The 27,635-nt window shown below is 43.4% G+C and overlaps 1 protein-coding gene across 2 annotated transcripts in view; it reads left to right on the top strand.

Annotated features, from left to right (window-relative positions):
- slc8a3 (solute carrier family 8 member 3) overlaps positions 1–27,635 on the top strand; it is a 131,788-nt gene that overhangs the window by 75,189 nt on the left and 28,964 nt on the right. For both annotated transcript variants that reach the window (XM_080480482.1, XM_080480481.1), the window contains exon 3: positions 183–289. In XM_080480482.1, the coding sequence (XP_080336608.1) occupies positions 183–289 (107 nt within the window). The remainder of the gene's footprint in view (positions 1–182; positions 290–27,635) is intronic.

Genomic DNA, 27,635 nt, shown 5'->3' with positions numbered 1-27,635 from the left:
CTTCAGAGCCGCCTCACCTCTCACTCCTTCACCTTTCTCCCATGCTGATTATTAATCCTACTTACAGTGCACATCCTGTGTCCCTCCATCGCAAATTAACCTTTCTCTTCTTCTCTCTCTCCCCCCTCTCTGTCCTTCTCCTTTCACATCCCTTCCTGTTTCTTCCCGACTTCCTCCTGCAGCAAGCTTGTTCACGTGAAAATAATTGACGATGAGGAGTATGAGAAAAACAAGAACTTCTTCCTGGAGCTGGCCGAGCCTCGCATGGTAGACATGAGTCTGCAGAAAGGTGCGGTACTGAACCCTTTACGCTCTTTTTGTTTTTTTCTTCTCTTTCTCACTCTGTCTCTCGCTCTGGTGTTTGTGGGCTTTATCTCTCCTTTACCTCGGCTTTCATTCTGCTGCCTCTCCACCATGGCCACCCTTTGCTATACTCTCCCGCAGGAGTCTCTTTCTCATTGCAGAGCTTTCATATTACACCAGAAAGAAAAAAAAAAAAAGAAAAACTGCTGCTAAATCAAACCGGCTCCTCTGTAATGACAGCCTCCCCAGACGGCGTCGTCATCTGCATAAAAACAACGAGAGGAGTCTAGGAGCTGCTTTCATTTACCATCTCAAAGGAGCAAGTGGCCATTACCACGTAAAGGCACGTTTTTACCTGAAGCGGAGTGCAGTAGCTATTTTTAACCGGAAGCCTTCGCATGTGCTGCGGCGAAAAATGCAAACAAACTGCTGTCGGTGAATTGAGATTTATCTCCCGCTATGAGACAGAATGACTCGCCAGATACTTTGCATGAAAATCTAACTTTCTGTATCTGCAAAAGCTCATTTTTCTTGATAATATTTCGTGTGCAGCTCATCCATCTTCCACACCGTTTCATCCAACTCGAGGTTCTGGATTAGATCTAATTCAGGACAAACACACACACTCGTATTCAGGGCCCATCTAGATTTGGCATTAACATGCGTTTCGTGGGATCTGATTACATGTGGCGAGCTCTGACGCACACCGATTAGGGCTAAACACTTGAGATTTGATTGTAGTAATACTTCTATGTCACTTCCACTAAATGGCCCGACGCGCAGTTATAAGTCATCCAGCTGGTCGGTATCCTCTGCCCAGAATACTTGGGAAAGTTGGAAAGACTGTGTAACTGAGGCCCTCGCCACACGAGCCGGAATGATCTCTTTTCCTCCCCGTCGCTGTCAAAAAATTTCCCTTCAAAACAGGAAACATCTAAATGATGTAGTACATATGCCAGGCATATAGTTGGCGCTGTGACGCTGCCACAGAAATGACATGGAACATGTAAAAACAGAGAAACTGTCCTTATTAAAGGAAACAGCATCAGCAGCGTCTGCAGCAGACCTGGAGCACGTATTCCGCCATTGTTGTTGTTTAGTGGCGTTGTGGAGAGGGTCGAGAGGTGGGGCGATGACATCATCCGAACGTCAAAGCCAAGGCGGCTTTTTCAAATTTCTCCACTCTGAAACCCATTTTTAGACAAAAAAACATTTTCAGGCTCCTAAAACGCCGAGTCATGTGGATGATCAGATAAAAAGGAGGCGGTTATATGAAACAGCATTGTCGTCTGGACAGGGCGTCAAACCGGCGCGTTATCCTCAACCTTGGTTTTATTGACATGGAAAATATGCAAACTCCACACAGAAAACCCCTCAAACCTCCTCTGGACTCAAACCGAGAACCTGAGGAGGAGGAGGCAACGCTAAACCACTGTCGCTCATATTGAGGTCACCTGCAGGATCGTGCCGCTCTGCCTGTCTTTAAGCGGTTTTTTGTTTTGTTTTTCTTTTCCTGCCACGAGAATCCAAATCAAAGCAAGTTTTCATCCCAACTTTTTGTCTGTGTTCTTGTTTCCGGCGCGTCGTTGGTAATGTCAGCTGAAAGAAGCCAACAGGCATCTTCTTAAGATCCCCCCGTTATCTAATGCGGCGTTATCTAACCGCGCTCAAGGCGGCGACCGGCAGAGGCTGGCGAGCTGGTGCGGCGGGCGCAGGATGTAACAGTCGGCTGTTGCCTCTAAACACTCCGCCTCATTATGTTTACGTTATTGGGTCTGGCAGTGCTGCCGTCGGAGCGCCACCCCGCCACCCGCCCCGCCACCCCCCTCCTGCTCCCGTCGCTGTGACAAAGAGCAGCAACCACGCAGGTCGTCGTGAGTGACGGCCGCGTCGCTCCAAACACTCCCACTCCCGTGTTTTCCTTAAATTCCCTTTTAAGGTTTTAGCTTCACGAACACGCGCTGCCTGTCAAACGTCTCCTTTTAGATTGTAAAAACGCCGCCGCTCCCTTAACTGGAGTCGAACCTAATGCATGATGGGATACCTGTAAATATGCATGCAGCCGTCTCCTGAACCGCTTTATCAAACTCACAGGATGTTGTAATCCAGGACAAATACATAACAGGGGACACATATGGCGCCAAAATGTTGCTTAATTAAATATAGATTTTTTTGTGCAAAAAGTTATAAAAACTCAGCATTTTTGTCGTCTTATTTCTGCTCCTCTCATTGATGTAATGCAAATTACAAAGGAGTCGCTACTTTATTTATTAGAACGTTCAAGTTTATACGTCAAGCGGCGGGTTGTGTGTTTGTCTGTGGGAGGAAACCGAAGTACGAACAGGAAGAACATGCAGACTCAGCACTGAAAGAGCCACAAGCTCGGACTCGTATCCGGAACCTTCTTGTTAGGAGCTAAAATGTTCGCAAAAATGCATGTTTTTTTTGCGTTTTTGTTTCAGAAAAGTTTTACACGACAATGTTTTGAAAATGATGTTCATTCACAGAGAAACGCTGAAAACGATGCAGTTCGCGCCAGGCCACAAGCTGGCGCTGTAGTTTGTTTTTGTTATGAAACCACACACACACACACATGCAGCAGAGAACAATACACTCTGAACATTAAAAATACGAGAACACAGACATTCTAGTGGACACACCGGCAAGTTGGATTGTTATTACGGTGACTGTCAAAATAAAAGTACCAAGTCACAAGAGAAGATGGACTGGGAGTCTCGACACAATGCTCGTTCTGTTTGTCCATCTAATGACGATGTGCACATGCACAGTAGCAACGTTTCAGAAAAGTTGAGTTTTCCCCGTTTCCACGGAGACCGAGTTGGAGAATTTCCAATAAAATTTCAGTTTTCACTTGAAAACGTTTCGTAAATGTTTTGTCAACGTGGCCTTAAATGCACCTTTTCCCTACCATCATGTATTATTTGCACAATTTACTCAAAGTGTCAACTTTTTATTTCTGACCTGCAGCTTGAAACCGGTTAAATAACAAATAAAAACATTTACTTCCCATAACAGGTCTCACTTCTGCTCAGAGAATAAACCAACTCTAGCGAAAATATCAAAGTTTGACCGACTCAGCCTGAAAAAAAAGCCAAACTTTTCTCAAAGAAACGGTATTGAAGCCGCAAGAATAGTCTTAAATGTTCATCGTTTTTCCAGTTGCGAATCGAGATCCGGCGACATCGTCTACAAACGGGATCCTGCGCACACGACGAGTCGGGAATCTAGAAAAAAAAAAACATGTGGACCTTTTTTTTACGAAATTTCAATGCTGGAAATGCGTGTTTATATGAGAGTAATGAGGAAAGGTCTTGACAAGGTATTAGAGACGTACATCGACAACCAAATCTGGCTCCTAAATATTGTCACGTTCCTGGATTGTGGATCCTGGAAGAGGAACTGGAACTGATGTGAACAGATTTTCTCAGCAGTCACACGAGGCTTCGCTGCAGATTTCTGCGACCTGGTTTGACCTCGGCGGTGACTAACGCTCGTCCAAAAACGCACTCGGGCATAAATCACCCATGCAAACCAACAGTTTTCTAACATCCTGCATCACATCGGGACGTTTGATGTTTTTCACAGATTGTGGAAGAAGACAGTCAGCTGTGTGAATATTGAGGATATATTAGTATTAGTATTAGTATTAGTATTAGTATTAGTATTAGTATTAGCCTCTATTTTCATTGTGAGTTTTAAAAACTTTAATGGGATATAACAATTTTCATACTATGCATATTAATGATAGTTCATTATTCTTATTAGTTTTTAATAATAGAAAAATATTAATATTTGTATGTTCTTATGTGTTAAATGTCTTATTTTTTTATCATCGGGATTGACTAATTTTGTATGAATTTTGTGCAGCAATGAAAAAAGTTTTGTCAAACAATACTGAAATTAGAAAACAATAAATTTCTCAAATGTAGTTTGTATATTTAAATTAGCTTATTAAATCAATTGATCTTTATTTTAGCTTAAATCTTCAGATTTTTCCCGTTTTGTCTGTATAAACAATTGGAAATGAGGCCGTCAGTGTGCAAACTGGTGATTTAATGGCGAATTTCAGCTTTAATTGCCTTCGTATCCATTTGAATTTCTGACTGTAAATGAGTGATTTGCTTTATGAGTCACTGCTGCCTTAAAGTAAATAGATCCTATAATTCAATTAATTTTTTTTCCCCCCTTATTTGTTTAAAGATATCCAGTCATTTGCAGATAATAATCCTCCCAACACGACCTCTGAAGGAGGATTTGGATTGATAATGAGCCACGGTTGTTTTTCTCGTACTATTTTCCTTTGGCTTTTTTTCTTTGTTGACATAATTCTGCATATTTACAAACTAATTAAACGTTACAGTTACAAGAAACGGCACGCCAGGCGAGCCCCTAATGAAAGACTGCGACGACAAAGAGTAAAATGAGATGCATCTATTGCACTCTTTTCTTTCTAATGCACGAGGTAATGAATGTTTGATCAAGGGTAATAAATGTTTGATCTCTATATGACAAGGAGGTAATGAAAAAGCTTTTTTTTTTTTTTTTGTACTGCGTCCCGTGCAGGATCATCTTTTATGGATGTGAAACGTCTTTGATTCCAATCGAGAGTCGAGCGCGAGCCAGTTTTTTTTTTGTTGTTGTTGTTTTTCTTTTTTCTTTTTTCGAGGTTACTGATCCAGTGACTTTCCTGGTGCAGCTGGATCACTGCGGTGTGAATGATATGATAATTTCTCATTTTCCATCCATAATGCGGCGATTATACTGTTGCTCATAAGCGCTGATGTGGGGCTGATTGGGTTTGTTTTTCTCCTTATTAAAGCCGGAGTGAAGGAGCAGAACTGATGAATATTCTATGAGTCTTTGTTTTCTTTGCCTCTATTTGTTTTGTTTTTTTGTTTGTTTCATATGCAACAGCCTTGCTCCATTTTCCTGGCGGCCTTTGCACCAACTGTACTTTACAGTGACGACATGTTGTTTCCCTGTGATCAAACCGAGACGATCGTACTTCAGCTCTGTGATCTTTCTGCGACGTGTCCCCATGCGTTCGGGTCGGCTAATGGCAGAAGAGGTCGGGTTTCAGACTGTGTGTGAGTAACGAGGGAGATCCGGCCCGACCCGTCACTGTGGAGTTGTTTACCTCTGGCCGCCACAGCGCTTTTCTATAACCATTTCGCTCCTGCGGGGAGGCGGCAGGTCGAGCCGCGGCGCTTCCGGCACAGTCGATTCCTGCGTCGGGGACTATTTCTGTTGGGCTTTATTCCTTCTGTTTGGTTCATGTGGGCAGTTTATGGCCCCAGTTTACACGACAACGTTTCACGTGACGACACCTAATCCGTTAAAAAAAACAAGTGTTGCATTTCCACTGCAGCAGCAGACACACTGACAACGATGTGGTTAGTCTGCCGGGCCACTGGAGGGCGCTGTCGCTTGTCTTTGTAATGAAACCACACGGACATGTGTGCAGACTGAACAACATCATTGAATTGAGCAGATATAGTCGCTTTTAACATTATTTAACTGTGCACAGAATCTTCTTTGAGTGCTGCTCAAAACGTGTAAATTTAAGGACATGAAATCTGGTACAACTGAATTTTCTTCAAATTTCATTTCTAAAAAGGATCCCTTCAGCCTTCATTCATTTTACACGCCGCTCGTGAGCCACAGGACTTTTCCATTTCGGCAGCAACTGCCCTCAACTGCAAACATGCCCGCGTCCTTGTAGCGCGTCCGAGTGTCCGTCACACGTTTTAACGCCTCGGAAGTATTGATCATTTATAACAGACGACAGTCGACCAATCAGTGTGTGCGTGTCCCTAATGCAGGGCGACACACTGAGAAGCGACCCATGAACCACCAGAACAGAGTTCAAGCTAATCTGTCAGCAAGTATCAGGCTGCTGAAGTGCCCCTGAGCCACACAGCCCCCTCCCCACTGTGACCTCTGACCTCCCTGCTGGGTGAAGGAGACAACTGAAGGGCTCAAACTGTGCTGTGTTTTAATATGTTTCATCTTTTTCATTCAGTGTCGGGTCATCTAAGAGTGTTTTTGCGTCATTAAAACAACAAAAAGTCAAAACATGGATAATTTGTCCTCAGATTTCAATTAAACTTAAAATTAACTTGAAGAACTGTAGGAAAATTCTAATTATTTAACACTTTGAACCATTAAAGTTGTTTTAGCTGCGATGACGTTAGCCATTGTCGCTATTTTGGGCGTTCAGACAGTTTAGCTCTTTTAGCCGTTTAAGCAGTTTTACACTTTTTCACTGCTTGAACAAGTTTAACAGTTTTAGTTATTTTAGCAGTTTTGCTTTTGATGCCATTTTAGTTCATTTAACACTTTTAGTTGTTTTAGGTCTTTTGCATGTTTTAGCTGTTTTAGTTTGAGTTATTTTAGCATTTTAACTGTTTTTCTTATACAATTTTAGCTTTTTTAGACATTTTAGCAGTTTTGTTGTTGTTGTTTACCCTTTTAGCCATTTCAGCAGATTTCAGTTTTTGTTTGTTGTTGTTTTATTTACCATTTTAGCTCTTTTAGCTATGTCATCAGTTTTAACCTTTTGGCTCGTTTTTTTTAGCAGTTTAGTGGTTTTAGCCTCTTTAGCTCCCCGAGGTTTTTTAGCTGTTATTACCTTTTTAACTATTTAACATTTATTCTATCTATTCTACAAACTACTGAACCAAACTTTTATTGATTCTATTTAAGCGTCACACTTGTGTCCTCAAAATGTAAAATAATACTGTATATATAGGGATGAAATAAAGTTGAACTGACTGATATTCTGTTGTAAGTTACAGGAAGCCACTCAGAAGAGACTAAAGTGTCCTGGCTCTGTAATATTTATCTCACAGTGATCGACATCATGGGAAATTCTGTCTTTGGAAGCCTTTTTTTTTTCTTCTTTGTGACGGACTAAAACAGTTGATGACTTGTGAAACTTGTCACAACTTGACGTTTCAGTGATCAGTAAGCTCTTATAACCGAAAGGTCTTTTCAGCGGCGGTGACAGCTAGAAAACTGGCCGCGCTAATTTTTCCAGGATATTAACTGAAACGAAAGACGCGAAATAAATAAATGATGAGCGTTGGAGAGTTTTTCCCTGGGGCTAAAACTTGTCCTAGGAAGGTCTGAAGTACACTGTCTGGCCCTGCCGGCGTTATGAAGAGCGACAGTCGGAGGAATCAGACGGAGGGAGGAAGGGCAGGGCGGCCGCCGACCACGTCTGAAAAATAAAGCCAGTCGAAAAGGAGGAGCGGGAAGCTGGGACCTTCAAATGACACTGCAAGGAATGTGCTGCAAAGCAGCGCTTGGCAGAATCATCATTCACGTTCGCCGGTGGAGCTTCATGCACTCAAGTAGCTCTTCGCTTCAGGTTTTTTTTTTGTTTTTTTTCTCGCCGTGCATAAAAGCGAACGAGGAAAAACATTAAAGTGGGTGCATTAGCGTCTACGTGAAAGTATTAAATTATCATGTGCGGGTTTGAGCTGCATGACCTCAAGCGAACATGTGCTGCACAATAATGTCGTTGAGTATCGTGAAAACTGTGCTCTTATCTCTTGACCCGAATTTCTAGGAGAACGTGGACGAGGAGTCACGACACTCCAGAGGCAAACATTGTTCATCTACTGAGCATGTGCAGAAGAACTATTTAAATCTGTTTTTGTTTTATTAACTCCTGTTTCCATGGAGACAAGCAAAGTTACATTTTCTTCATCGACAGGGAGCCGGAGAGTTTTTTTAAAAAAAGTTCCACCTTGGGGGCCATTTTTAAAAAGTTGAGTTTTCAAGTGTCTCTGAGCGTCTTTGGACATCTGAAATGTGTGAAAACCCTGAGAGCCGTGTGGGCGGGGCTCATATTTACGTCCAAACGCCTCCAGGACTTCCTGCCAGTCATCACAGGGCGAACGCATCATCCAAAGACTTGCTGAAGTTAATATTCAGCAAGTAAAGCACATGTTTGGATTCCCAGGAGGACAAACAGAAAAAGACCCTGATCCAGAATCAAACCTCGATGATGTGAAGCCACCAAATTAACTTAGCAACGAGCTTCACTGCTAAGATAGCATTACAGGAGATCAGGTAAACATGAGGTATGCATTAATATGGTTTAACATTCTCATCATGGGCTTAAAACTGATAAATGAAAACACATATGCAGGTGATGTTGTGTTTAGAGATTTGTTTACCTACAAACAAAATGCTGTATAATGTATTTGGAGCAATGTTGCCTCCACTCCTCGTGACTATCAGTAAACTGCAGCTCCTATAGACGACAAATGAGATGTTTTCTTCTCATTCGCCCGTCGCATTAGCAACAGTAAATGACGTTGTCCGTGCAGAGAGGAGCATCACGTGCAATGCAGAAATATTGCTTCTTCAGCACCGATGAAAGTTTTATTAACCTTTCCTTTTAAGCTTCATTCACTTTCATAACCCCACGAAACCGAAGGAGACGTCATGTGAGCCTCCTCACGTCTCATCACATCATGAATAATACGCGTCTTCTCCTGCCTGATCGTTGACTTCCATTTTCAGGAGACCCAGGCTGCAAAAATCTTGAACCCACTCCAAGTTCAAGCTTATCAAAATATTTCACCGCAGATGAATCTTTTCCTTCAGAACAGCAAAGTTTTATCGTTCTGCAAATATCAAACGTCTTCATTCATGTTTACATGTGATTTGAGTCTTAATTCACTGCGTATGTTTAATCTGAAAGAATAATGTGGTCCACAACTGTCACACCTCTGCAGTGGTTTTCAGATTTTCATGGTCAAGTGAACAGGATCATCATCATTATTATTATTATGAGCCGCATTATTTTAGATTTGTGACTCATAAACACAAATATTTTAAGCCTTTTTTTCATGAATTTCAAAACAACACTGTCTGAAAATAATAGAAAACTTCACAAAGCCTTTTTTTTTAATCACCTAGAGGCTTTAATTATCACTCTTTGAGTGTAGAAAAAAACCCTGAGAAAACGATTCACTTTTTAAACCTTTTCCATCCAAATTATAATCTGCTCCCCCCAGGGGACCTCTGGTCAGATTAGAGGGCCGATTTGCTCCATCGCAGGCCTGCAGGAAGTCCAAATGGCTGCTATTGAATCAATTAGCTGCCTAATTGGGCCGAGATAAAGACTGGGTTCCCTTATCGCCGGCCACACCAGCCGTTACAGATGGGACGTCCCAGTAGATTTCACAGTAACAATGAGACGTGGCACACCGAGCGCCCGTCACAAACACTCCCTGCACGGCGTTAATCTTTATATTTAATGCACATTTGTAGATTCATTGATTTCAGGTTAAATAAACCACATAGGTAAAGCAGCACGATGTTGAACCAGACATTTAACTTACAAAAAAATTGCTCCAAAAACGGAATAAATCTGAAAAATTCAAACCTTAACGTTGCAGAATGCATGATAATATTTTATCAATGCTACAAGATTAAACTGGTTTTGGACTGAAGGCAACATTTCCGTCTTGAAATGACTTAAAAAGTAGAAAACTTTCAATCTGATGCCACTCAAAAAATAATGATGCATGACAGTGTATATATTCATTCATTTTTGACGTATCTAATGTTTGTGAAAGAAATCCACTGGCCTTCAACACGTTATATAGAAAATAGCTCATTTATCGCATCATTTCCTAGAAATCAGTTTAATCAAAGTGGCATTTAAAGGGTTAAAATCCGGAATATTTCTCAGCATTTGATAGTTTTGAACATCAATCAGAAAAAAATCATCTTACTATTTTGTTTTAGTAGTTCTGAGCAGTAGTTAAAAAGCTAGTAATTTGTTTTTGCAGCACAAAACTAATAATACATCAGTTTTGGCAATTCTTTGACATAACAACATATCTCATATGGAAAATAACCAATTTGGTGTTTTTCTTTATGAATAACAGTGAAAGTAATCAAACTGGCATTTAAATAGTTAAAACCTTCAAAATAGCTGAATAGTAGTTAGACTATTTTGGGAGATTTAAGTAGAAAAAGAAAAATTAAGTATTACTATGTGTACCTTTATAATGATTCGTGTTGGGTTAAGCTGCTCTGCAGGACCGGCGATGGAGTTTAAAGAAAATACCTTCATGTACTCTCCTTTTTTGTGTCATCAAGATTAAAAACAAAATCTCTTCTGGGGCACCAGCATGTCAGGACACATCTGCCTCCATGTTTCTCCAGTGGATTAAATATTTCTCCGGTTGGAGCAGCGGCGGCCGTCGTCACGAGGACTCACGCGGAGCGCTAATCTGAAGCTCTCTCGACGAAACGGCTTTCGCTCATCAAACAACACGTCTTTTTTTTAACGTTTATCTCAATTAAATCGCAGCCAACATCTGCGTAGGATGTACTTTAACGGGGGCTTGTGCCATCACAGGCATCGCTACACAACGGAACCCCCCACAAAGCGATCCATTATCACCGGCGCAAATGACGCACCGGAGCCGCTACTCTGCTAATACCTGCCGCTTTAGCTGAACCCCCCCCCCCCAGCTACCGCCATCACGCTTCCAGAGGCTCGCCCCGGCTCTGCCCTTGTTCCGGGAGCGGCGAGCGCTCGCTGAGTGAGCGATGGGGAACAGCTGCCGCTCCGTCGGGGAGCAGCAACCTCGCCACCTGTTGGTAGACGAGACCCGGACACCTCGGCCCGCTTCGTCCCCGCGCATACGATTTACCGGCAGGAAGGAGGATGAACTTTAAAGCACAGAAAGTTCTGCGCACAAAGCAAAGTCCACAAAGGCCTCAAGTCAATACCTTTGGGACGAACTGGAACTTAAACCACGTTAACACGGCTCAGAGGACAATACTCTGAACATCCTACAAATCCCAGGGATTAGTGACGCGCCGGTGAAGTTTAACGAACTCCAGCAAAACTCAGATTAGCGTCATAACCATGAGGGAGAGGTCAAGGCCCCCGTTTATAACATGTGCATTAGAAGAGTTTTTCCCATTTACACGGCGTTTTCAGAAAATCTGAATTGAGCCTCAAGGCCTGCGGTGTGAACCGAGCCTCAATATGTGTCTACTGCAATATTTTCCCAACTGTGCAGGTTTCTTCCTGAATGATAAACAAAGAAAACCATTGTTCTTCTTTCTTTCTTCTTCTTTCTTTTCTTTTTATTTGTTTATTTATTTATTTATCTAAACGGTGGGAATGGTATGGACAAGCTAGAACCAGCAGATGGCGGTGGTGCGACCTCACGGATGCGTGTAGAAGTGTAGAAGAAGAAGGGAAACAGTCATCAGGGATGAAAAAGCTGCTAATAAGCGAGCTGGGGAAACAGTCATCGGGGACGAAGAGAGCAGTGGGAAACAATGTAGATAGAAAGAACCAGCAGATGGCGGTAGTGCAACTTTATGGATGCAAACTGGCGTCAATCCCAAAAGTAAAAGGAGAAGAACCGTTCTGTGTTAAAATCCTCAATAATGATTCACATTCGACATCCACCAACATGTAAAAGATGTCAGTCCAAGGTTGTGAGCACAATCTAAAAAGGAAATAATGTAGATTTCATTACAATTGGCTTCAGCAACAGTAAACTAGACGCTCTGCAGTCAATGTGGATCTGGTGCTTCGGGATCAGAGGACATTAGCGTTGCTCTCCCTCGTCTTGTCTTTCCTCACATTGCACACCTGCCTCAGGAGCTTGCATCAGTCCTGTCGGGGGGAGGGGGGGGGGGGGGGGGGGTTCCACTGTTTGGTCCCGAGTCTAAAACCCGTTAAACTGCCTCTCTGTTGTCAGCAAAGTGCCTGAATTTGTTCTCGGCTTATTCTCCAAAGAGCACAGTGACGCCTTTGAATACAGATGACACAATTATGACCAAAATCTAAAGGGTGTTACCTTTTAATATGTCGAGAGACTTCCCAAAATAGAATAATGTGACACTGATGCGATTCCCCGGGCAAGGAATGGATTTAAGTAAAGATTATTATGCAATCAGGTAAAGGCCCAGAGGCTCGGTGTCACAGGTGACCTGCAGGATCAGTGGAGCCCGAAGCAGGTTCATTTCTGTGTCGGGTTTTTTTTTTGTGTTAAAAGCACTTCTTTTTCTTATTAATGAGGCACGTGTTTATGAATCCACAAGCAGACGTGGACAGATCAGCCTTCCTCTGCACGCCTCCTCTTATCTTTGTCATTCCAGCTTGTGTTTGGCGTCGGGTTCGATTCGGTGGTCAGGTATGCGGGCAGATGGGTGCTCACCTCCCCCGGCCGGCTCCACCAGCCATGGCACAAATGTCACGACTCACAGGGCCTCCGGCTGCCTCGGTACCACAGAGAAGCCACACTGGCACGGATGAATAGATTTAATTCAAATGGGAGCCCGGCGCTGTTCATGCATTCACACACCCTGACTTCATTAAAGCTTCACTTCTTTCTGGGGTCACGGGGACGAATGTCAGAGGCCGGGTATGACATGATAATGAAGGTGAGGGAGATGGAACGCAGCGGGCCGCCGTGAAATTTAAAAAAAAAATCTATATATTTTTAAAGTCGAGCACAGGAGGAAGTAGAGGGTTAGAGTTATATCAGAAAAAACTAAAATTAAGTAAAAATATTTGGCACATTTGTTCTTTTTGCACAGTATTGCATTTGGATGTGTTGTAACATGCTTTAGCAGTGAACATGCTTTTTAGATACTTTCCAACCCCAACAATACTCCATTATGTGTACAGCTAATGGCTGTAATTAGTTTCCATGAATAGTTGTCATTTATTTTAAAGGACAGATGTCTGGTGTCGCAGTGCCAGTTCCATCACAGTGAAGAAAAACACTTTTTTTTTTTTTCTTTCCCCGCCGTTTCGCTGGAGCCGAGCAAACTGTCAAAGTAGTATTGATTGTATCAACATGCAATTAAATGGTGATTCAGCGATGCGGCGCTATTATGGAACGCATCGCATGAACAGTCTCTTTAATTATCTCTGATTGTGATTATAACCTTGTGTATTTTCATTTTGCATCTTTATCGTCCGTGTACATTGTTGGCCCAACTTCCCGCGGGGAGGGACAATAGCGGCGTATATTTACGGCGCCGTCTTTGAAGTGACGAGGTCGAAGCGGGAGGGGTTCCTGTGTTGTGATTACCGCGGCGTCGTGCGGCGGTTGCCGTTGGATGCGAGACGACGTTTCGGTGATTTACTGTGCCTTTACTCTTCCCTTCAAGGACGGAGGCTCAAGGCGGGCCAATCTCCGGCCGCCGCTGCCGTCTTATCCACATTTCCCCCCTCAGCCCGAGCAGATAGCAGGGTCACAGGGCGCAGCCGGGCTCGGGGAATCGCAATGGACGGTGGAGCTGTACTGTTATCACATCAGAATCACGCCTCTCCTTCCAGTCGTCACGCTGCCGCTTTTTAAACAAATATGTTTCGTTCTGTCGGCGTGATTAATGTGGGGATCGCTTCCCGTCCCGGGCTGGGGTTTGCTGTTGAAAGGACGGGACCCGTCACTTAGCAGATGACACCAGCATTTACATTATATTTTAAAATGCCACACACGCCCTCTGCTTGCCACTGGCGGCCTCGCCCGAGTCACAGCGCGACCGTTGTCTGGGAGCGGGTAGCGAGGATGCCCCGGTGTAATGGATTTAAATTGAACTGTTGAATCTGGAGCTGGGAGAGGCAGAGAGGCAAAGCGTGGAAACAGAAAGGAGGAGGGAGCGACGGAAATAGCGTGAAGAGACGGAGAGGTGGAGGGAGACAGACACAGTCAAGCAGAGAGACAATGAGGCAGCGATAGGGGAGGGGAGTCGCTCTGAAAGCCCTCGCCATCTGTGATGAGGAGCTGGAAGAGCAGTAATTGTTCCTGAGTGGTGTGTGTGTGTGTGTGTGTGTGTGGGGGGGGGGCTCTCGGCGGCGGAGGTATGGATGAGCGCCACCCCTACCTGCCACGGCGTGGCACGCCGCGGCACGCCGCGGCACGCCGCGGCACGCCGCAGTGCCGGGGCCTGTCGTAACGCACAGGAGAAGGCCAGCAGGGGCACCGGCTTTCTGCGTGTGCTCTCATTAATGTTGGTGTCAGCGATGACCTTCTCAAATCCCCCCCCCCCCCCCCTCAACCACACCACCATCTATGCTTCACACTAACACACCAATGCAGCTCTGGTGTTATGTAGGAGTCTCCACACCTGAGGTTTGGTCTGAAGCTCGGAAAATAAAAGTCAAAAATTAGCTTTTGACTTGATGTTAACATTGACTTTTATAATGTGGGACTAAAAAGGTAATTAAAATACATACTGGACAGTAATTACAACATCCATCAATCAGTCCATCCATCCAGGCAAACAACAAACAATCACAGCTCAGTTGTACATATTTATTGATTCCTTGGTGGAAGATAAGCTCTGCATCCGACCCCGTCCTCTCCAGACTAACATGAGCGACACATTTTTGGATCAGTGGTTTGCAGTTGAGGGTTCCGGGGCCTCGATCAAGGACCTTCAGTAGTGCTGATGAGACATTACAACACCAGCATTGACCAGAGACGTAAACAATGCTAAAGATGCTATTGAATGGTCTCAACATCCATCACTATACAGACGTCTTGGTTTATATTTGTAGTATTGGGTAAGAGGTACCTTGGGGGACCTTTTTCATCCTTCTAGTCACTACAATGCAACATCAAATAAGGGGCCCCGTTGGGGGGATTCCCACCATATTTGTCATTGTGCAGACAGTCTCTCAGTAAAGGTTTTCCAGCATATTACCACTGACATAGGCCAATTCCTACCCTTCCAGCTGGGGAACATACATATTCCAACCCCTCTAGGTATTGGCCTTATGATGCACAGGCAACGTGTTCTCGGTGTTCCTTGTAGATCTTCTCCATAAAGCAGGTAGAAGATGAATGAGTAGATGGAGCTTCTTCCCAAACAAGTCGAAATGGCAGCTTTCACACTTCCTCAAATGAGCGTGGCTCACACCCTCAGCCACACCGCGGTTCATTCTAATCAGAATAATTTAAAGTGTGAACACTGGAAGTCTGTTGACTTTGTCGGTTCATCTGTCGTCTTTCATTTTTTTCATCCAGCCTATTTCCGAGTTGTATTTTTAACACTAACTGGTTTTGTTTTGGGGGGTAGTGACGGGGTTCGCGCTGTCGCTTCACATTAAGAGTGTTGCTCAGTTGAGTGGAGTTGGCATGTTCTTCCTGTGCCTGCGTGAGCTTTTTTTCTGGGGACTTGGTTAAAAGGATTCATAGATTGTGTGCTTGACGGCTGAATGAGGCTGCAGCCCGCCATGCTAATCTGAAGCAGGTTTAGAAGATGGCAAGCTTTTTATTTGATCTCTGTTGTTGCCTCCTGGATTTGGATTTCCTCCCGAAAACAACTTTTTTTTGAGTAACAACTCTGCATGAATTACAGACCTAACCTTTCACCTGCGAGCATGCTGCGCTGCAGCGTATTTTGGTCCCGTCTCCTTTGTTTTGCCCTCAGTTGTGACAATGGCTGCCAGTGATGGTTTGAGTTGTTTTGGCCATACTGCCGCAGTCACCTGGGAGGGATGCGGAAGTGTGTGTGTGTGTGTGTGTGCGTCTTGTACATCCCGGCTCCATGCTGGAATCCCACAAAAAAAATTGTAACCTATTTCAGTCACAGCATCTTTATGTACGAAAACGATTTAAAAAGTAGCGTCATAACTGTATGACAGAACTTACAATGGAATTGGAATCTTACGGAAACAAACCAATGGTGTAGTGCCAGCAGTAGCCAGGAGGGGCAGTGTTGAGATTGGAAGCGAACAACAATCGAGTGAGCGGGAGCGATTTCTTTCTTTTTTAACAGTTGCACAGATCTTTTTCTGAAGTAATTATCTTTGATTTCCTTCTTCTTCTCTCTTAAAAAATAATCATTCAACACTTTTTCTTTGTATTTGCTCAGTATTTTGATTTAGAGCAGCGCCCTCTGATGGAACTATAAAAGCAGTCAAATTTACACTGTTAAATATTCATCAATTAACTTAAGCAGACGTGTGTGTTTTTATATTGTACTGGTGGATCGCAGGACTCAAGGCAGGATTGTTTGTTTCTACTCCTTAACAGCAGGTGGCATTAAATTCTTGTAATGCGAGTTGTACTGTAGAAGAAAACCCTGCAGAGGTAGTGTACAGTGCATCAAGAAACACCTTTTTATTTCATATTCGTGCATAAATACATGATTGAGTCTTTCCAAAAAAGACAGGGGATCCTGGAGTCAGGCCAGTTGAGAAGCACTGAGCTGAAGTACCCGGTTATAATCCAGACATACGCAGGAAGAACATGCAGCTTCACATTAGAAATAGAAGTTTTTTACTGAACTGACTCTGTGGTCCTTGTTCGTTTTTTGTCATCAGTTTGTGTTTCTTTGTCGTGTCTCATTGTTTATGTTTTTAATCATCACTTTTAGTTTCTCTCTACATATCCTAACTTTTATTGGGTCATTTGTGTATTTTTATTCTTCTTTGTGCCAGCTAATGCAAAAAAAAAAAAAAAAAAAGGCTTTACACTGTATTTTCTGGAGTGTAAGTCACCTCTGTCAAAACAAAACGCATCATAAAGAGAATTAAAAAAAACATATATAAGTTGCACTTTTTTTTTTTCCGTGCTCACATGTAACTGCACCGTTATTAAGCTTTGACCAGCAGCTGCTCTTCCAGAAACATCTGTGATTATGTGCCTCAGGTCTGGCCTGTCTTTTTGTTTTCTTTCATCACAGATTCTCTGCTTTTCTCCAGTCAAGTTTCTCACGCACTCTGAACTCTTTCTGATGCTCTAATTCTATTTATGGCTGCATATTTTGTCATTTTCAGTTTAGATTCTGCAGTTTAGTGATGTTGTTCTCACTCTAAGAACAATATAGTGGTAATAGAAGGTTTTTTAGGGTTTTTTTTAGGTGGTACTGTACTCATACAGTGCCATCCTGTGGTGCAATATAGTATGTACTACATTTATATATATACACACAAAACATCCACAAAACAAAAAAAGTGACTTATGGTCGGGAAAGTACAGTATCAGTCACTTCAAAATGGCTGTGTAGGTCGCCCCATGAGGAATTTACAGATTTAATAAAAAAAGAACACAAAAGCATTGGATATCAAAACAGTAAAAAAAAAAAAAAAAAAAAAGTAGTTCTGTTGAATAACTGGAACCCGTTTCTGAGTCTTTTTCATGCAGCAGTTCAGGTGCAGTTCACAGTCAACAGAAGCCCCCTCGAGGGCCCCGGAAATGTCACCGCACAACTGCAAACAATACATTGATGTTTTGTTCCTCTTCCGACTGAGTCAGGGAAGCTCCAGTATGTCTTCACCCAGCAGGCCTTTGTTTGATTGTGAGTTTTAATGTTTAAAAAAGATGAATAAATAAGTGTATTTTCCCAATTCAACCTGCAGATTGAACAGTCTGGTAAACAGAGCTTTTCGTCTCAAACAAAATAGTCACACTGCCGAATCATTAGTTTTAATTGTGTGGTGCCGGTCTGAAGGATGTCTCATTTAGGAAACAAAATTCTTTAAATACACATGATAAAATATTCATGCCCAGGCTGTCTCGTACCCAGAAGGGACCACATGAAAGTATTTACAAAAAAAAAAAAATCCCTTCCACCGCGGCCCTCAGTGAGGACTGGATGATAATGTTGCAGATATTAATGTTGTGTATCTTAAGTGGATATTTTGTTCTCTGGAGGGATCCTGCCAGCTTTGTCTCTGTGGAAAGCCGATGAGACGACTTAGCGGCGGCTCTCAGGGTTACTCCAGCGAGCGTCACAATCCGGGCGGATCTGTGCAAGAGGCTAATTCAGAATGACGACTTCAGAGCGACGGCTGAACTTAAGTTGGCTCTCTGAGTCGTCATTCGGATCTTGACTGTGGTCATTTAGGGGCTGTAACGTTTCCCAACCAACAGCAGGTGAGAGGACACGAGTCCATCAAAGTGCTCAAACACAGAACCTGAAAATGCACTGATCTGTTTCGGAGGCTGCGAGTGAACACGTGAGATAGAAGGATATATATGCATTAGGTCAAGTGCAGGTATTTACTGTAAAATCAGCTTCACGTGGGATGAAAAGGAATTTTCTCTGACGTATAAAGGCTTCAATTGAAAAAAGAGCAGCACAGAAAGACGATGCAAACCTCAAACATTGGAAACAAGAAAGGAGACACTTTGCTTTTGCATTTTCACTTGGAGACGTTGTGGCGTAAAGGTGGCCTAATTCATGTAGAGTCGTTACTCCTCAAACAAATATAAGGAAACAACCAAAAATTCCTCCATCCTCCATGCTTGTTTCATACCCATTAGCACTGTGTGGTTAAGTTAATCTAACAAGAAGAAAAGCATCTCACGCTCTGCACAGGGGATTCAAGTGTCACATTTATAAAGAAATAGTTTACTTCTAATGTGCAACAGTAATAACTGACTTCAATTAATTGCACGTTTTACTAAGAGTAGTTCCTGAGGCCGAGTGAAGCAGCAGAGAAGGTGAACACTGAGAAGTAACAAGCTTCTGCAGAAGCCAGAAGAGAAACATCAGAATATGTAGAAATGAGATTACCGACGTTGTCTGAATTTGTTTTCCCCCGCAGAAGTTAAAACCAAAGAAAAACAATTCGAGTTGTGATCAAATTGTAGTTTTTGGTTTTTTTGTGGCCGCTGCACCCGGATAAGTGTAACAGACCTTCCTGACCTCAGTTTTACCACAAAGCACAACTGAATCCACGGATTTCTGCAACACAAATCTGAGCAAACTAGGTGGACTCTCACACTTAACTTACTGCATTAATCACGTTCAGGCGCAGAGAAACCATGAAAGCGTATCAGTATTAGTACAGGGGGGAGAAGAAAAGAAAGAGGCGTGTGTCACACAGGTAGAGGATTTGACAGACTGCGGTGGAAAATCCAGAAAAACACGAGTCGCTCCTCCACAGTGTTTTAGCATCTGCTTGTCAGTTTGACAAACATTTCCCGTCTCTCACACGCGGCAGACTGAGGTAACCAGCAGAGTGTGACAGCAGCAGCAAAGAAACACAGTTTGGATCTCGTGTTTCTGTGGGATTTTATGTGGTGCAACAGCAATAATCTGGCGTGGCGACGGAAAGGGAAAGATATGGCTCAAAGTATGAGATGGAGGTTGTGTAATCAGCTCCACATTCTGTACGATTATCATGCGTTTTGGAACGTGAAATCCTAATGTGCAGATTGACGGGTAACGCCAGCTGTCATCGCCACACTGCCTGCTGAAGTGGAGATTTACTTAAACACACTTCGTAGTTTCTTCCCTCTCCTGCTGTGAGTGCGGGTGTGAACACTCTGCACACGTCGCTGAGTGAACTTATGAACTGCAGTCTTTTTGTTGTTGTTGTTGTTGTTTGTTGGTGTGTGTGTGTGTGTGTGTGTGTGTGTGTGTGTGTGTGTGTGTGTGTGTGTGTGTGTGTGTGTGTGTGTGTGTGTGTGTGTGTGTGTGTGTGTGTGTGTGTGTGTGTGTGTGTGTGTGTGTGTGTGTGTGTGTGTGTGTAAGGCTCGGTCTGATGACATTATCAGAGCTGGTAATCTGCTCTGTAATTGCCTGCTGCTGACACGGCAGAGAGGCTGCAGAATAAACAGGCTGTTAACAAGTAGAGGGAGCTCGTCTTCACTTGATCCGCACGGCTCAGCGTGACATCTGGACCGGACAGATCAGGGAGGAGAGAGAGGAGAGGGAGGAGAGAGAGGAGAGGGAGGAGAGGGAGGAGAGAGAGGAGAGGCAGGAGAGAGAGGAGAGGGAGGAGAGGGAGGAGAGGCAGGAGAGGGAGGAGAGAGAGGAGAGAGAGGAGGGAGAGGAGAGGGAGGAGAGGGAGGAGAGAGAGGAGAGAGAGGAGAGAGAGGAGAGGGAGGAGAGGGAGGAGAAGCAGGAGAGGGAGGAGAGAGAGGAGAGGGAGGAGAGGGAGGAGAGGGAGGAGAGGGAGGAGAGAGAGGAGAGGGAGGAGAGGGAGGAGAGAGAGGAGAGAGAGGAGAGAGAGGAGAGAGAGGAGAGAGAGCAGGGAGAGGAGAGGGAGGAGAGAGAGGAGAGGGAGGAGAGAGAGGAGAGAGAGGAGAGGGAGGAGAGGCAGGAGAGGGAGGAGAGAGAGGAGAGGGAGGAGAGGGAGGAGAGAGAGGAGGGAGAGGAGAGGGAGGAGAGGGAGGAGAGAGAGGAGAGGGAGGAGAGAGAGGAGAGGGAGGAGAGGGAGGAGAAGCAGGAGAGGGAGGAGAGAGAGGAGAGGGAGGAGAGGGAGGAGAGAGAGGAGAGGGAGGAGAGGGAGGAGAGAGAGGAGAGGCAGGAGAGAGAGGAGAGGCAGGAGAGGGAGGAGAGAGAGGAGAGAGAGGAGAGAGAGCAGGGAGAGGAGAGGGAGGAGAGAGAGGAGAGGGAGGAGAGAGAGGAGAGAGAGGAGAGAGAGGAGAGGGAGGAGCGGGAGGAGAGGCAGGAGAGGGAGGAGAGGGAGGAGAGGGAGGAGAGAGAGGAGAGGGAGGAGAGGGAGGAGAGGCAGGAGAGGGAGGAGAGAGAGGAGAGAGAGGAGAGGCAGGAGAGGGAGGAGAGAGAGGAGAGAGAGGAGAGAGAGGAGAGGCAGGAGAGGGAGGAGAGAGAGGAGAGGCAGGAGAGGGAGGAGAGAGAGGAGAGAGAGGAGAGAGAGGAGAGAGAGGAGAGAGAAGAGAGAGAGGAGAGGGAGGAGAGAGAGTGGGGGATGCATAAAAAACATCAGCTGAAACATGGAGGCATGAGAGGACGGACGGACAGACGTATTATTATATAAGTCATTAGTCAGTTAGTAAATGTTAGTATTTTTTCATAATATTACATTATATTATATTATTAGATCTTTTTCTTCCTTCTTTCTTTCCTTTCTTCCATTTCCTTGTTGGTATTATACAGTAACTACTGTTATTATTACAGTATATTCATGTTTGTTTGTTCATTGTACTATCTCTATATTCTATATTACACTACTATTGTCTATACTGCTGCAACACAAGAATTTCCCAACACATGATCAATAAATTTCCATCCATCCATCCATCCATCCATCCATCCATCCATCCATCCATCCATCCATCCATTTCTGTTATTATAACTTAAGTGGTGATTCTCTCAGAATCAACTTTTCTCTCCTTTGTCCTTTGAGACTCAAACACTTGTTTTTGGACTAAAAGAGGAAGTGAGAATATTAATCCCAATCCGACAAGAACTGTGGATTTTCTGTCATACGAGTACGCTGGCCCGCCGTGCAGCCGTTTGGACAACTTGGGTTATAATTTTAGATTTAATTTAATTTAAATTTTAGATCTGTTCACACAGCCTTGAAGCTTCATCTGATCAGCAGTTTAAAACAGGTTTAATGTTCATACAGCCTGTTTGTATTTATTCAGCTTCAGACACATCATGCAGTTTATTTGTTGTTTCAGCAGATCAGATGCAGATGTATCGGCTGCTCCCCGCTGTTTGGGGACAATGAGCGCTAAACTTCATTCAGTATTCACTTGTCATGAAAAGTCGCTGCATTTTCATCTTTGATCAGACGACACAGGAGGAGGAACAGGACTCGAGCTCCCATGTGAAATGCAGCATATGGGCCGATTAGGAGCGTCTCTGGTGTGTCCTCAGGCTGTCTGTGGTTCGCAGGCAAATATGCAACGGCGGACTGATTGTCACTGATTTATTTCCCTATAATGGGTTTCACTTATATAGTGCGTTTTCACCGCCTGGGCGGTTCACAGAGCGCTGTTAATCACATTCACAGACACACACACACACACACCAATAGAGGCACTCAGTCCATCCATTGGGAAGTTTCAAAGCTCAAGGACACTTCGGCATGGGTGGATGGACGGGGAATCGAACCAGCAACCTTTCCGATTGAGAGACCGAGCCACAGCCTTGTCACTGTGCACATGCGTTTCAATGGAGACGGGGTTAAACTGTTTCCAACAAGTTCCAGCTTGGGAGCCATTTTCCAAAAGCTCCCCGTTGTCGTGGAAACAGATCCCCCAAAACGCGACAGACTTTTTTCTGTTTTCACTCGAAAAACGTTGAAAACTGGAGTGGAGTCATGCAGCTTTGGCTTAAATGATCCGTCCATCCGGTGCAGCGGCGCCGCCTCCGAGGATGAGGTATGGCTCGCACTCAGTATTTTGACTCCTTCCGATTCCCCGCCGTCAGAAACATGGATATAGCATCACAAGATGATGGACACGTTACACCGGCTGCATATTGAAGGATAATAAAGGCAGCTGAGGCATCTGTCTTTGTCATGCGGCTCATCTCGCGGGCCGACAGCTCGCGCTGTTCGGAGCGGAGACGCAGGTTATTGTTTAACACATCAGTCCCTGAGCTGCAGGAAACCGTCGGACTGTCTGCTGCTTGTTTGCGAGTGTCGCCGTATCCGTGGGCGAATGTACAGTAAGGGGAGTGAGTCTGTTCTTAAAATGCAAATGTGGGCCTGATGAAGACTGATGACTCATCTTTTGTACAGTAGATTGTGTCTGTTCATGATTAGACAGTGGGAAAGACAGAGCAGCGTCACTGATCCCCTCCTCCTCCTCCTCCTCCTCCTCCTCCTCCTCCTCCTCCTCCTCCTCTTCCTCCTCCTCCTCCTCCTCTTCCTCCTCCTCCGACTGTATCCCCACATGAAATTTTCCCCATCCTGACAGTTTCCCTTTTTATCTGCACTTCCAGCGTGATTGTACTTGATTACTGTGGCTCGAACATCATAAAACCCCACGACTTCATTGATTCCTGCATCTTCTTTTTCCACCCTGATGTCGAATGTCTCCCCCGATGATGCAGAGAATTCTGTACTTGACGTTAGGGCTGTGCAGTATGTTGGATATTTGTCATAATCGTCATATCAACAATATCCACGTGCTAAACGATTCCTCTTCTGGAAGTTCAAACTGACAGCATGCTAAATGTGAAAAGAGAAATTAAATCGTGAAAATTGCGCGATGAACTAATGAAAACATTTTAATCTCTTGAAAGCACATATGATTTCATGCTCGGTGGGAGCAGGCAGAAGCTTCAAAGTCGAGGAAAAACGACAAACTGCTCCTGTTCTGAATCTCTGAAGGACAAAGAATGTGATGGAAGAAAACGATAAACAAGAAAAAATAATAGGAGCTTGGAAGCCAAATGTCATCGGAATACATAGGATAGTTGGGAATGTGTGGATTTTCTTCTTTCTTTCTTTCTTTCTTTCTTTCTTTCTTTCTTTCTTTCTTTGGTATGGAATGGTATTCGACCAGCTGAAACCAGCAGATGGCGGTAGTGCTACTTCATGGATGCAAACTGTCTTTAAACCCAAGTGAAGAAGAAGAAGAAGAAGAAGAAGAAGAAGAAGAAGAAGAAGAAGAAGAAGAAGAAGAAGAAGAAGAAGAAGAAGAAGAAGAAGAAGAAGAAGAAGAAGAAGAAGAAGAAGAAGAAGAAGAAGAAGAAGAAGAAGAAGAAGAAGAAGAAGAAGAAGAAGAAGAAGAAGAAGAAGAAGAAGAAGAAGAAGAAGAAGAAGAAGAAGAAGGGAAACAGTCATCAGGGACGACGAGAGCTGTGGGAAGCAATGTAGATAGCACCAGCAGATGGCGGTAATGCAACTTTATGAATGCAAACTGCCATTAAACCCAGAGAAGAAGAAGGAGAAGGAGAAGAAATATTTACTGCCGTCGTAGTACACGTGCAAAGTAGTTGCGTTTCAGAAAAGTTCTTTCCACAGGGTCGGAGCGTTTTCGAAAAGTTCCACTTCGGGAGCCGTTTTCAAAAAGCTTTCAGTGGCTCGGCGCACCGTTGTCGTGTAAACAAATACACTGAGGCATGTTTATCTCCGCTCCGCTTCGTTTATCCTCCAGAAACCTCGTTGCTGAGAGCAGGTTTACTGTTCTCTTCATCCATTCATTCATCTCTCGGGGTCCGTCTGCACTTTAATGTTTTCGTAAATCATCTCACTCGTCCCGTCACCTGGTGTCTGTCCCCCATCGTCCTCTCGTCTTCCACCATAACTTTATGCCTCATCATTAAAATGTGTCCTTCATCTTTTCCTGTAAGCTGAGCTCCCTTCATCATCGTGAATCTCGTCTTTCAGGGTTTTTTTTAGGCTCTGCTTGAAACGTCGTCGTGTCAACGGGGCCTTGTAGCGCCGCATCATGTAACCATGGTGAAATATGTAATAAATGTTCACCTCGTTATGGAATAATGCTGCATTTTGTAAAAAAAAGAATAAAGAATCATGAATACAGATGAAGGGGAAATAAATGTACATAATGCAACAAATTATTACTTTTTCACCCACAATTTGTAAAAACTGTTGCAATATGTAACAAGTTATTACAAAATGTGGCATTCTTACATAATGAGTTTATTATTACATATTGCACCATGCTCACAGGTTTTCTCGTACTACGGTCCTTATCTCCTCATCTGCTAAGATCCTGTATGAAGTCACCGACATTTCACACTTTGTATTGGAGGATTTACATTCATTCTGCAGATGATGAACTCAGAATAACTCTGAGTATTATCACAAACATGGTTTTAAATAAAGAACTGTGACATTGTATTCTTTTTTTTTTTTTTTTTTACTTTTTACAATCATTTGGCACCGCTTGAGAAGAAATGGCTTCACTGCTCTACAAACGAAGGTTAGAATAATGAAAAAGTGTATCTTTGACTTCATGGGAACTTTATATTAAGACAAATCTGCTTTTGAAAGTTTCACATTGTCCATCTTTACCACTTCATTCCAACTGAAGAGTCGTGGTCCAGCCACATGCCAGGGACATTTTCAAATCAACCATTTGTGTATTTTGTTATTCATGAACACAATAAGAATTTTTGTGCAAATATATACACACAAGCTTCACCAGGTTGTGATTCTCTTCATCATCAGAAGAAGAATAAGATGTGTTGCAAAACACTCTATCTTCCTCTTTATAGGCCTGCATGACTTCCATTCCTTACCGTTACCGTCCCTCCTCTCATACCATTACCTCCGTCCTCACATCGATCAGTCGTCCGTCCATATTGCTGTTCTTCGATCCCTCCATAAATTTTGTTCCCATAATTCCGCCTCAATCGCACGCGTTCATTCTCCATACCTCCTTCATGCTTTCCTGTTCCTGCCGCCATCTCTCTGTTTTCCCGGCCCTCCATAGATCTATTCATCAGTTCATTTTCTTGTACTTTCATGCATTAACTAGATTCTCCCTCGTACGTGGGCCTTCTTCCTCCCTCCATCCATCCATCCATCCATCCATCCATCCATTCATCCATACATACATACATACATACATACATACATCCTTCATTCCAGATCTAATCCTTTCATACCCTACCTCCCTCTCCGTACTTCCCCTCTCTTCCTCCTCCGTTTTCCACTCGTTTTTTCTTTATTGCTCTATAATAAATCCATTCAGTCGTCTCTTCTTCCTTCTCACTCCCACGTTTCCTCCTTTTCCTCTGATAAGTCAAAACATGACTCAGCCTTAATGAGCGGTGGAGAGAGAAGGTGTCCATTAGTGAGCCGCGGAAGATCTGATGAGGCAGGGCAAAAAGACACACACACACACACACACACACACACACACACACACACACACACACACACACACGCACACACGCACACACGCACACACGCACACACGCACACACGCACACACACACACACGCACACACACACACACCTCCAATTACGTCTCTCTGGTTAATCTCCCACATGATACTGGAGAGGAGAATATTTCCTTTTACAATTAGCTGCAATTTAAAATAAAAAATCTGCCCCTTTCATTAGACTCTAATGTGTTTTCATGAACTTCAAAATGCTGCTTCAGTTGACACAGATTCATTCTTCCACGTTCCACTCGGGGTTTTGCTTAGTCCTCAATGTAAATACTATATGATATTACCTCATGTCTTATATACCTCGTCTCATATGCATTATACCTGTGTTTCACTTTCGTTCAGTGAAAGTTAAAAAAAACAAACAACAAAAACATGCAGGTTTTATATGATATGAATTGGCTCTTAACGACTAAATATTATTTACATGTAAGAAAAATGATTTGGGAAGTGTGAAACTGACCAAAATGACATTGTATTGCACAAATCTGATATTTAAAAAATCTCAAAATGGCCTAAAAATCATCACTGAATGTTTCATCCTGATCCCCACATGGTACAAGCAGACATGCTTCCATCAGAAAAGTGATGTTATTCAAGTGTTTTTAACTCATAACAGTTTGAGTTACAGAAACAAGATACACCTTATATGATGAGTTCATATCTTCACCATCCCATTCCAGCCCTCACATGCTGTTTGGGTCCAAACTGATGTGTTTTTGCATTTAACAGCAGTAGAAACAACCTAAATAGAATTTTTCGTTTACCTTTATATTTGATGACATTTACCCAAGTGAGTGAATGAAAGAGGCTGTTGTGTATCTGTGACGATAGATTTTAGACTCATGAGTGCCTCAAATCTGACAAATGTTGTTTATGGATCTTTTTCTAAAGAAATAAATGTTGTAATTAATTAAATTATTATTAGATTGTTATTTCAAATAAATTTTATTAAAATCAGGTGCTGTTTGAACCCAAATAGAATATTACAAAATAATAAATGTATGACAAAATGAGCAACGAGAGGGGAAGTAGAAATTCAACTTATCTGCATTTGAATCGAAATCAAAACTCTGCATTTTAGTAAATCAGTGAAATCTGTTTTCATGCGTAAAAATGAAATAAGGTGATTATTGGGATGTAATTTCAGTTTTAATGTCTTCGGAATGTTTGTCTTTTGTCCTCCATATAATAAAATCCAACATAAAAAAACCTGTTTCCATCCAGAAAACATGCAAATGAGCTCAAATGTCAAAAGGGTTTTCAACCAAAACATCAGTGAAATCACTAAATTCAGGTATAAAAACGGGTTAATTGTAATTGAAACTTCATGCAACTTAAGAAGTGTGTGTTTCCAGATGTGTGTGTTGACGTGTGCTTGGTAGGGATGCGTGGAGCGTGTGCTCTGTGGACACTCAGACGCACCACAGCCGGCTTCGGCTGCCCACTTGGCTTCAGATCGGCGCCGCTGGGCGACGGCTAATGATAATGAAGCAAGTCACCCACAGCAATTAATGCACTTAGCCACTAATGATGATTAACTGTGGACTGCGTTTGATCCGGGAAGCTGATAAGCCGAGTGCGAAACACAAACAGGTTAATTACGACCACGTCTCCGCCAGAGAGGGTTCCAGTTCGGAGGTTCCAGTAAGTCACCCGACGACGATGACGGCTTTTGTTTTGTCCCTCGGATCCTCTGATCTTCCCGGGAAGAATCAAAA

This window comes from Lipophrys pholis (genome assembly GCF_963383615.2).
Source record: "Lipophrys pholis genome assembly, chromosome: 14".
NCBI lineage: Eukaryota > Metazoa > Chordata > Actinopteri > Blenniiformes > Blenniidae > Lipophrys > Lipophrys pholis.
Note: the sequence above shows the minus strand (reverse complement) of the source record. Positions and strands in the feature narration are given on the sequence as shown.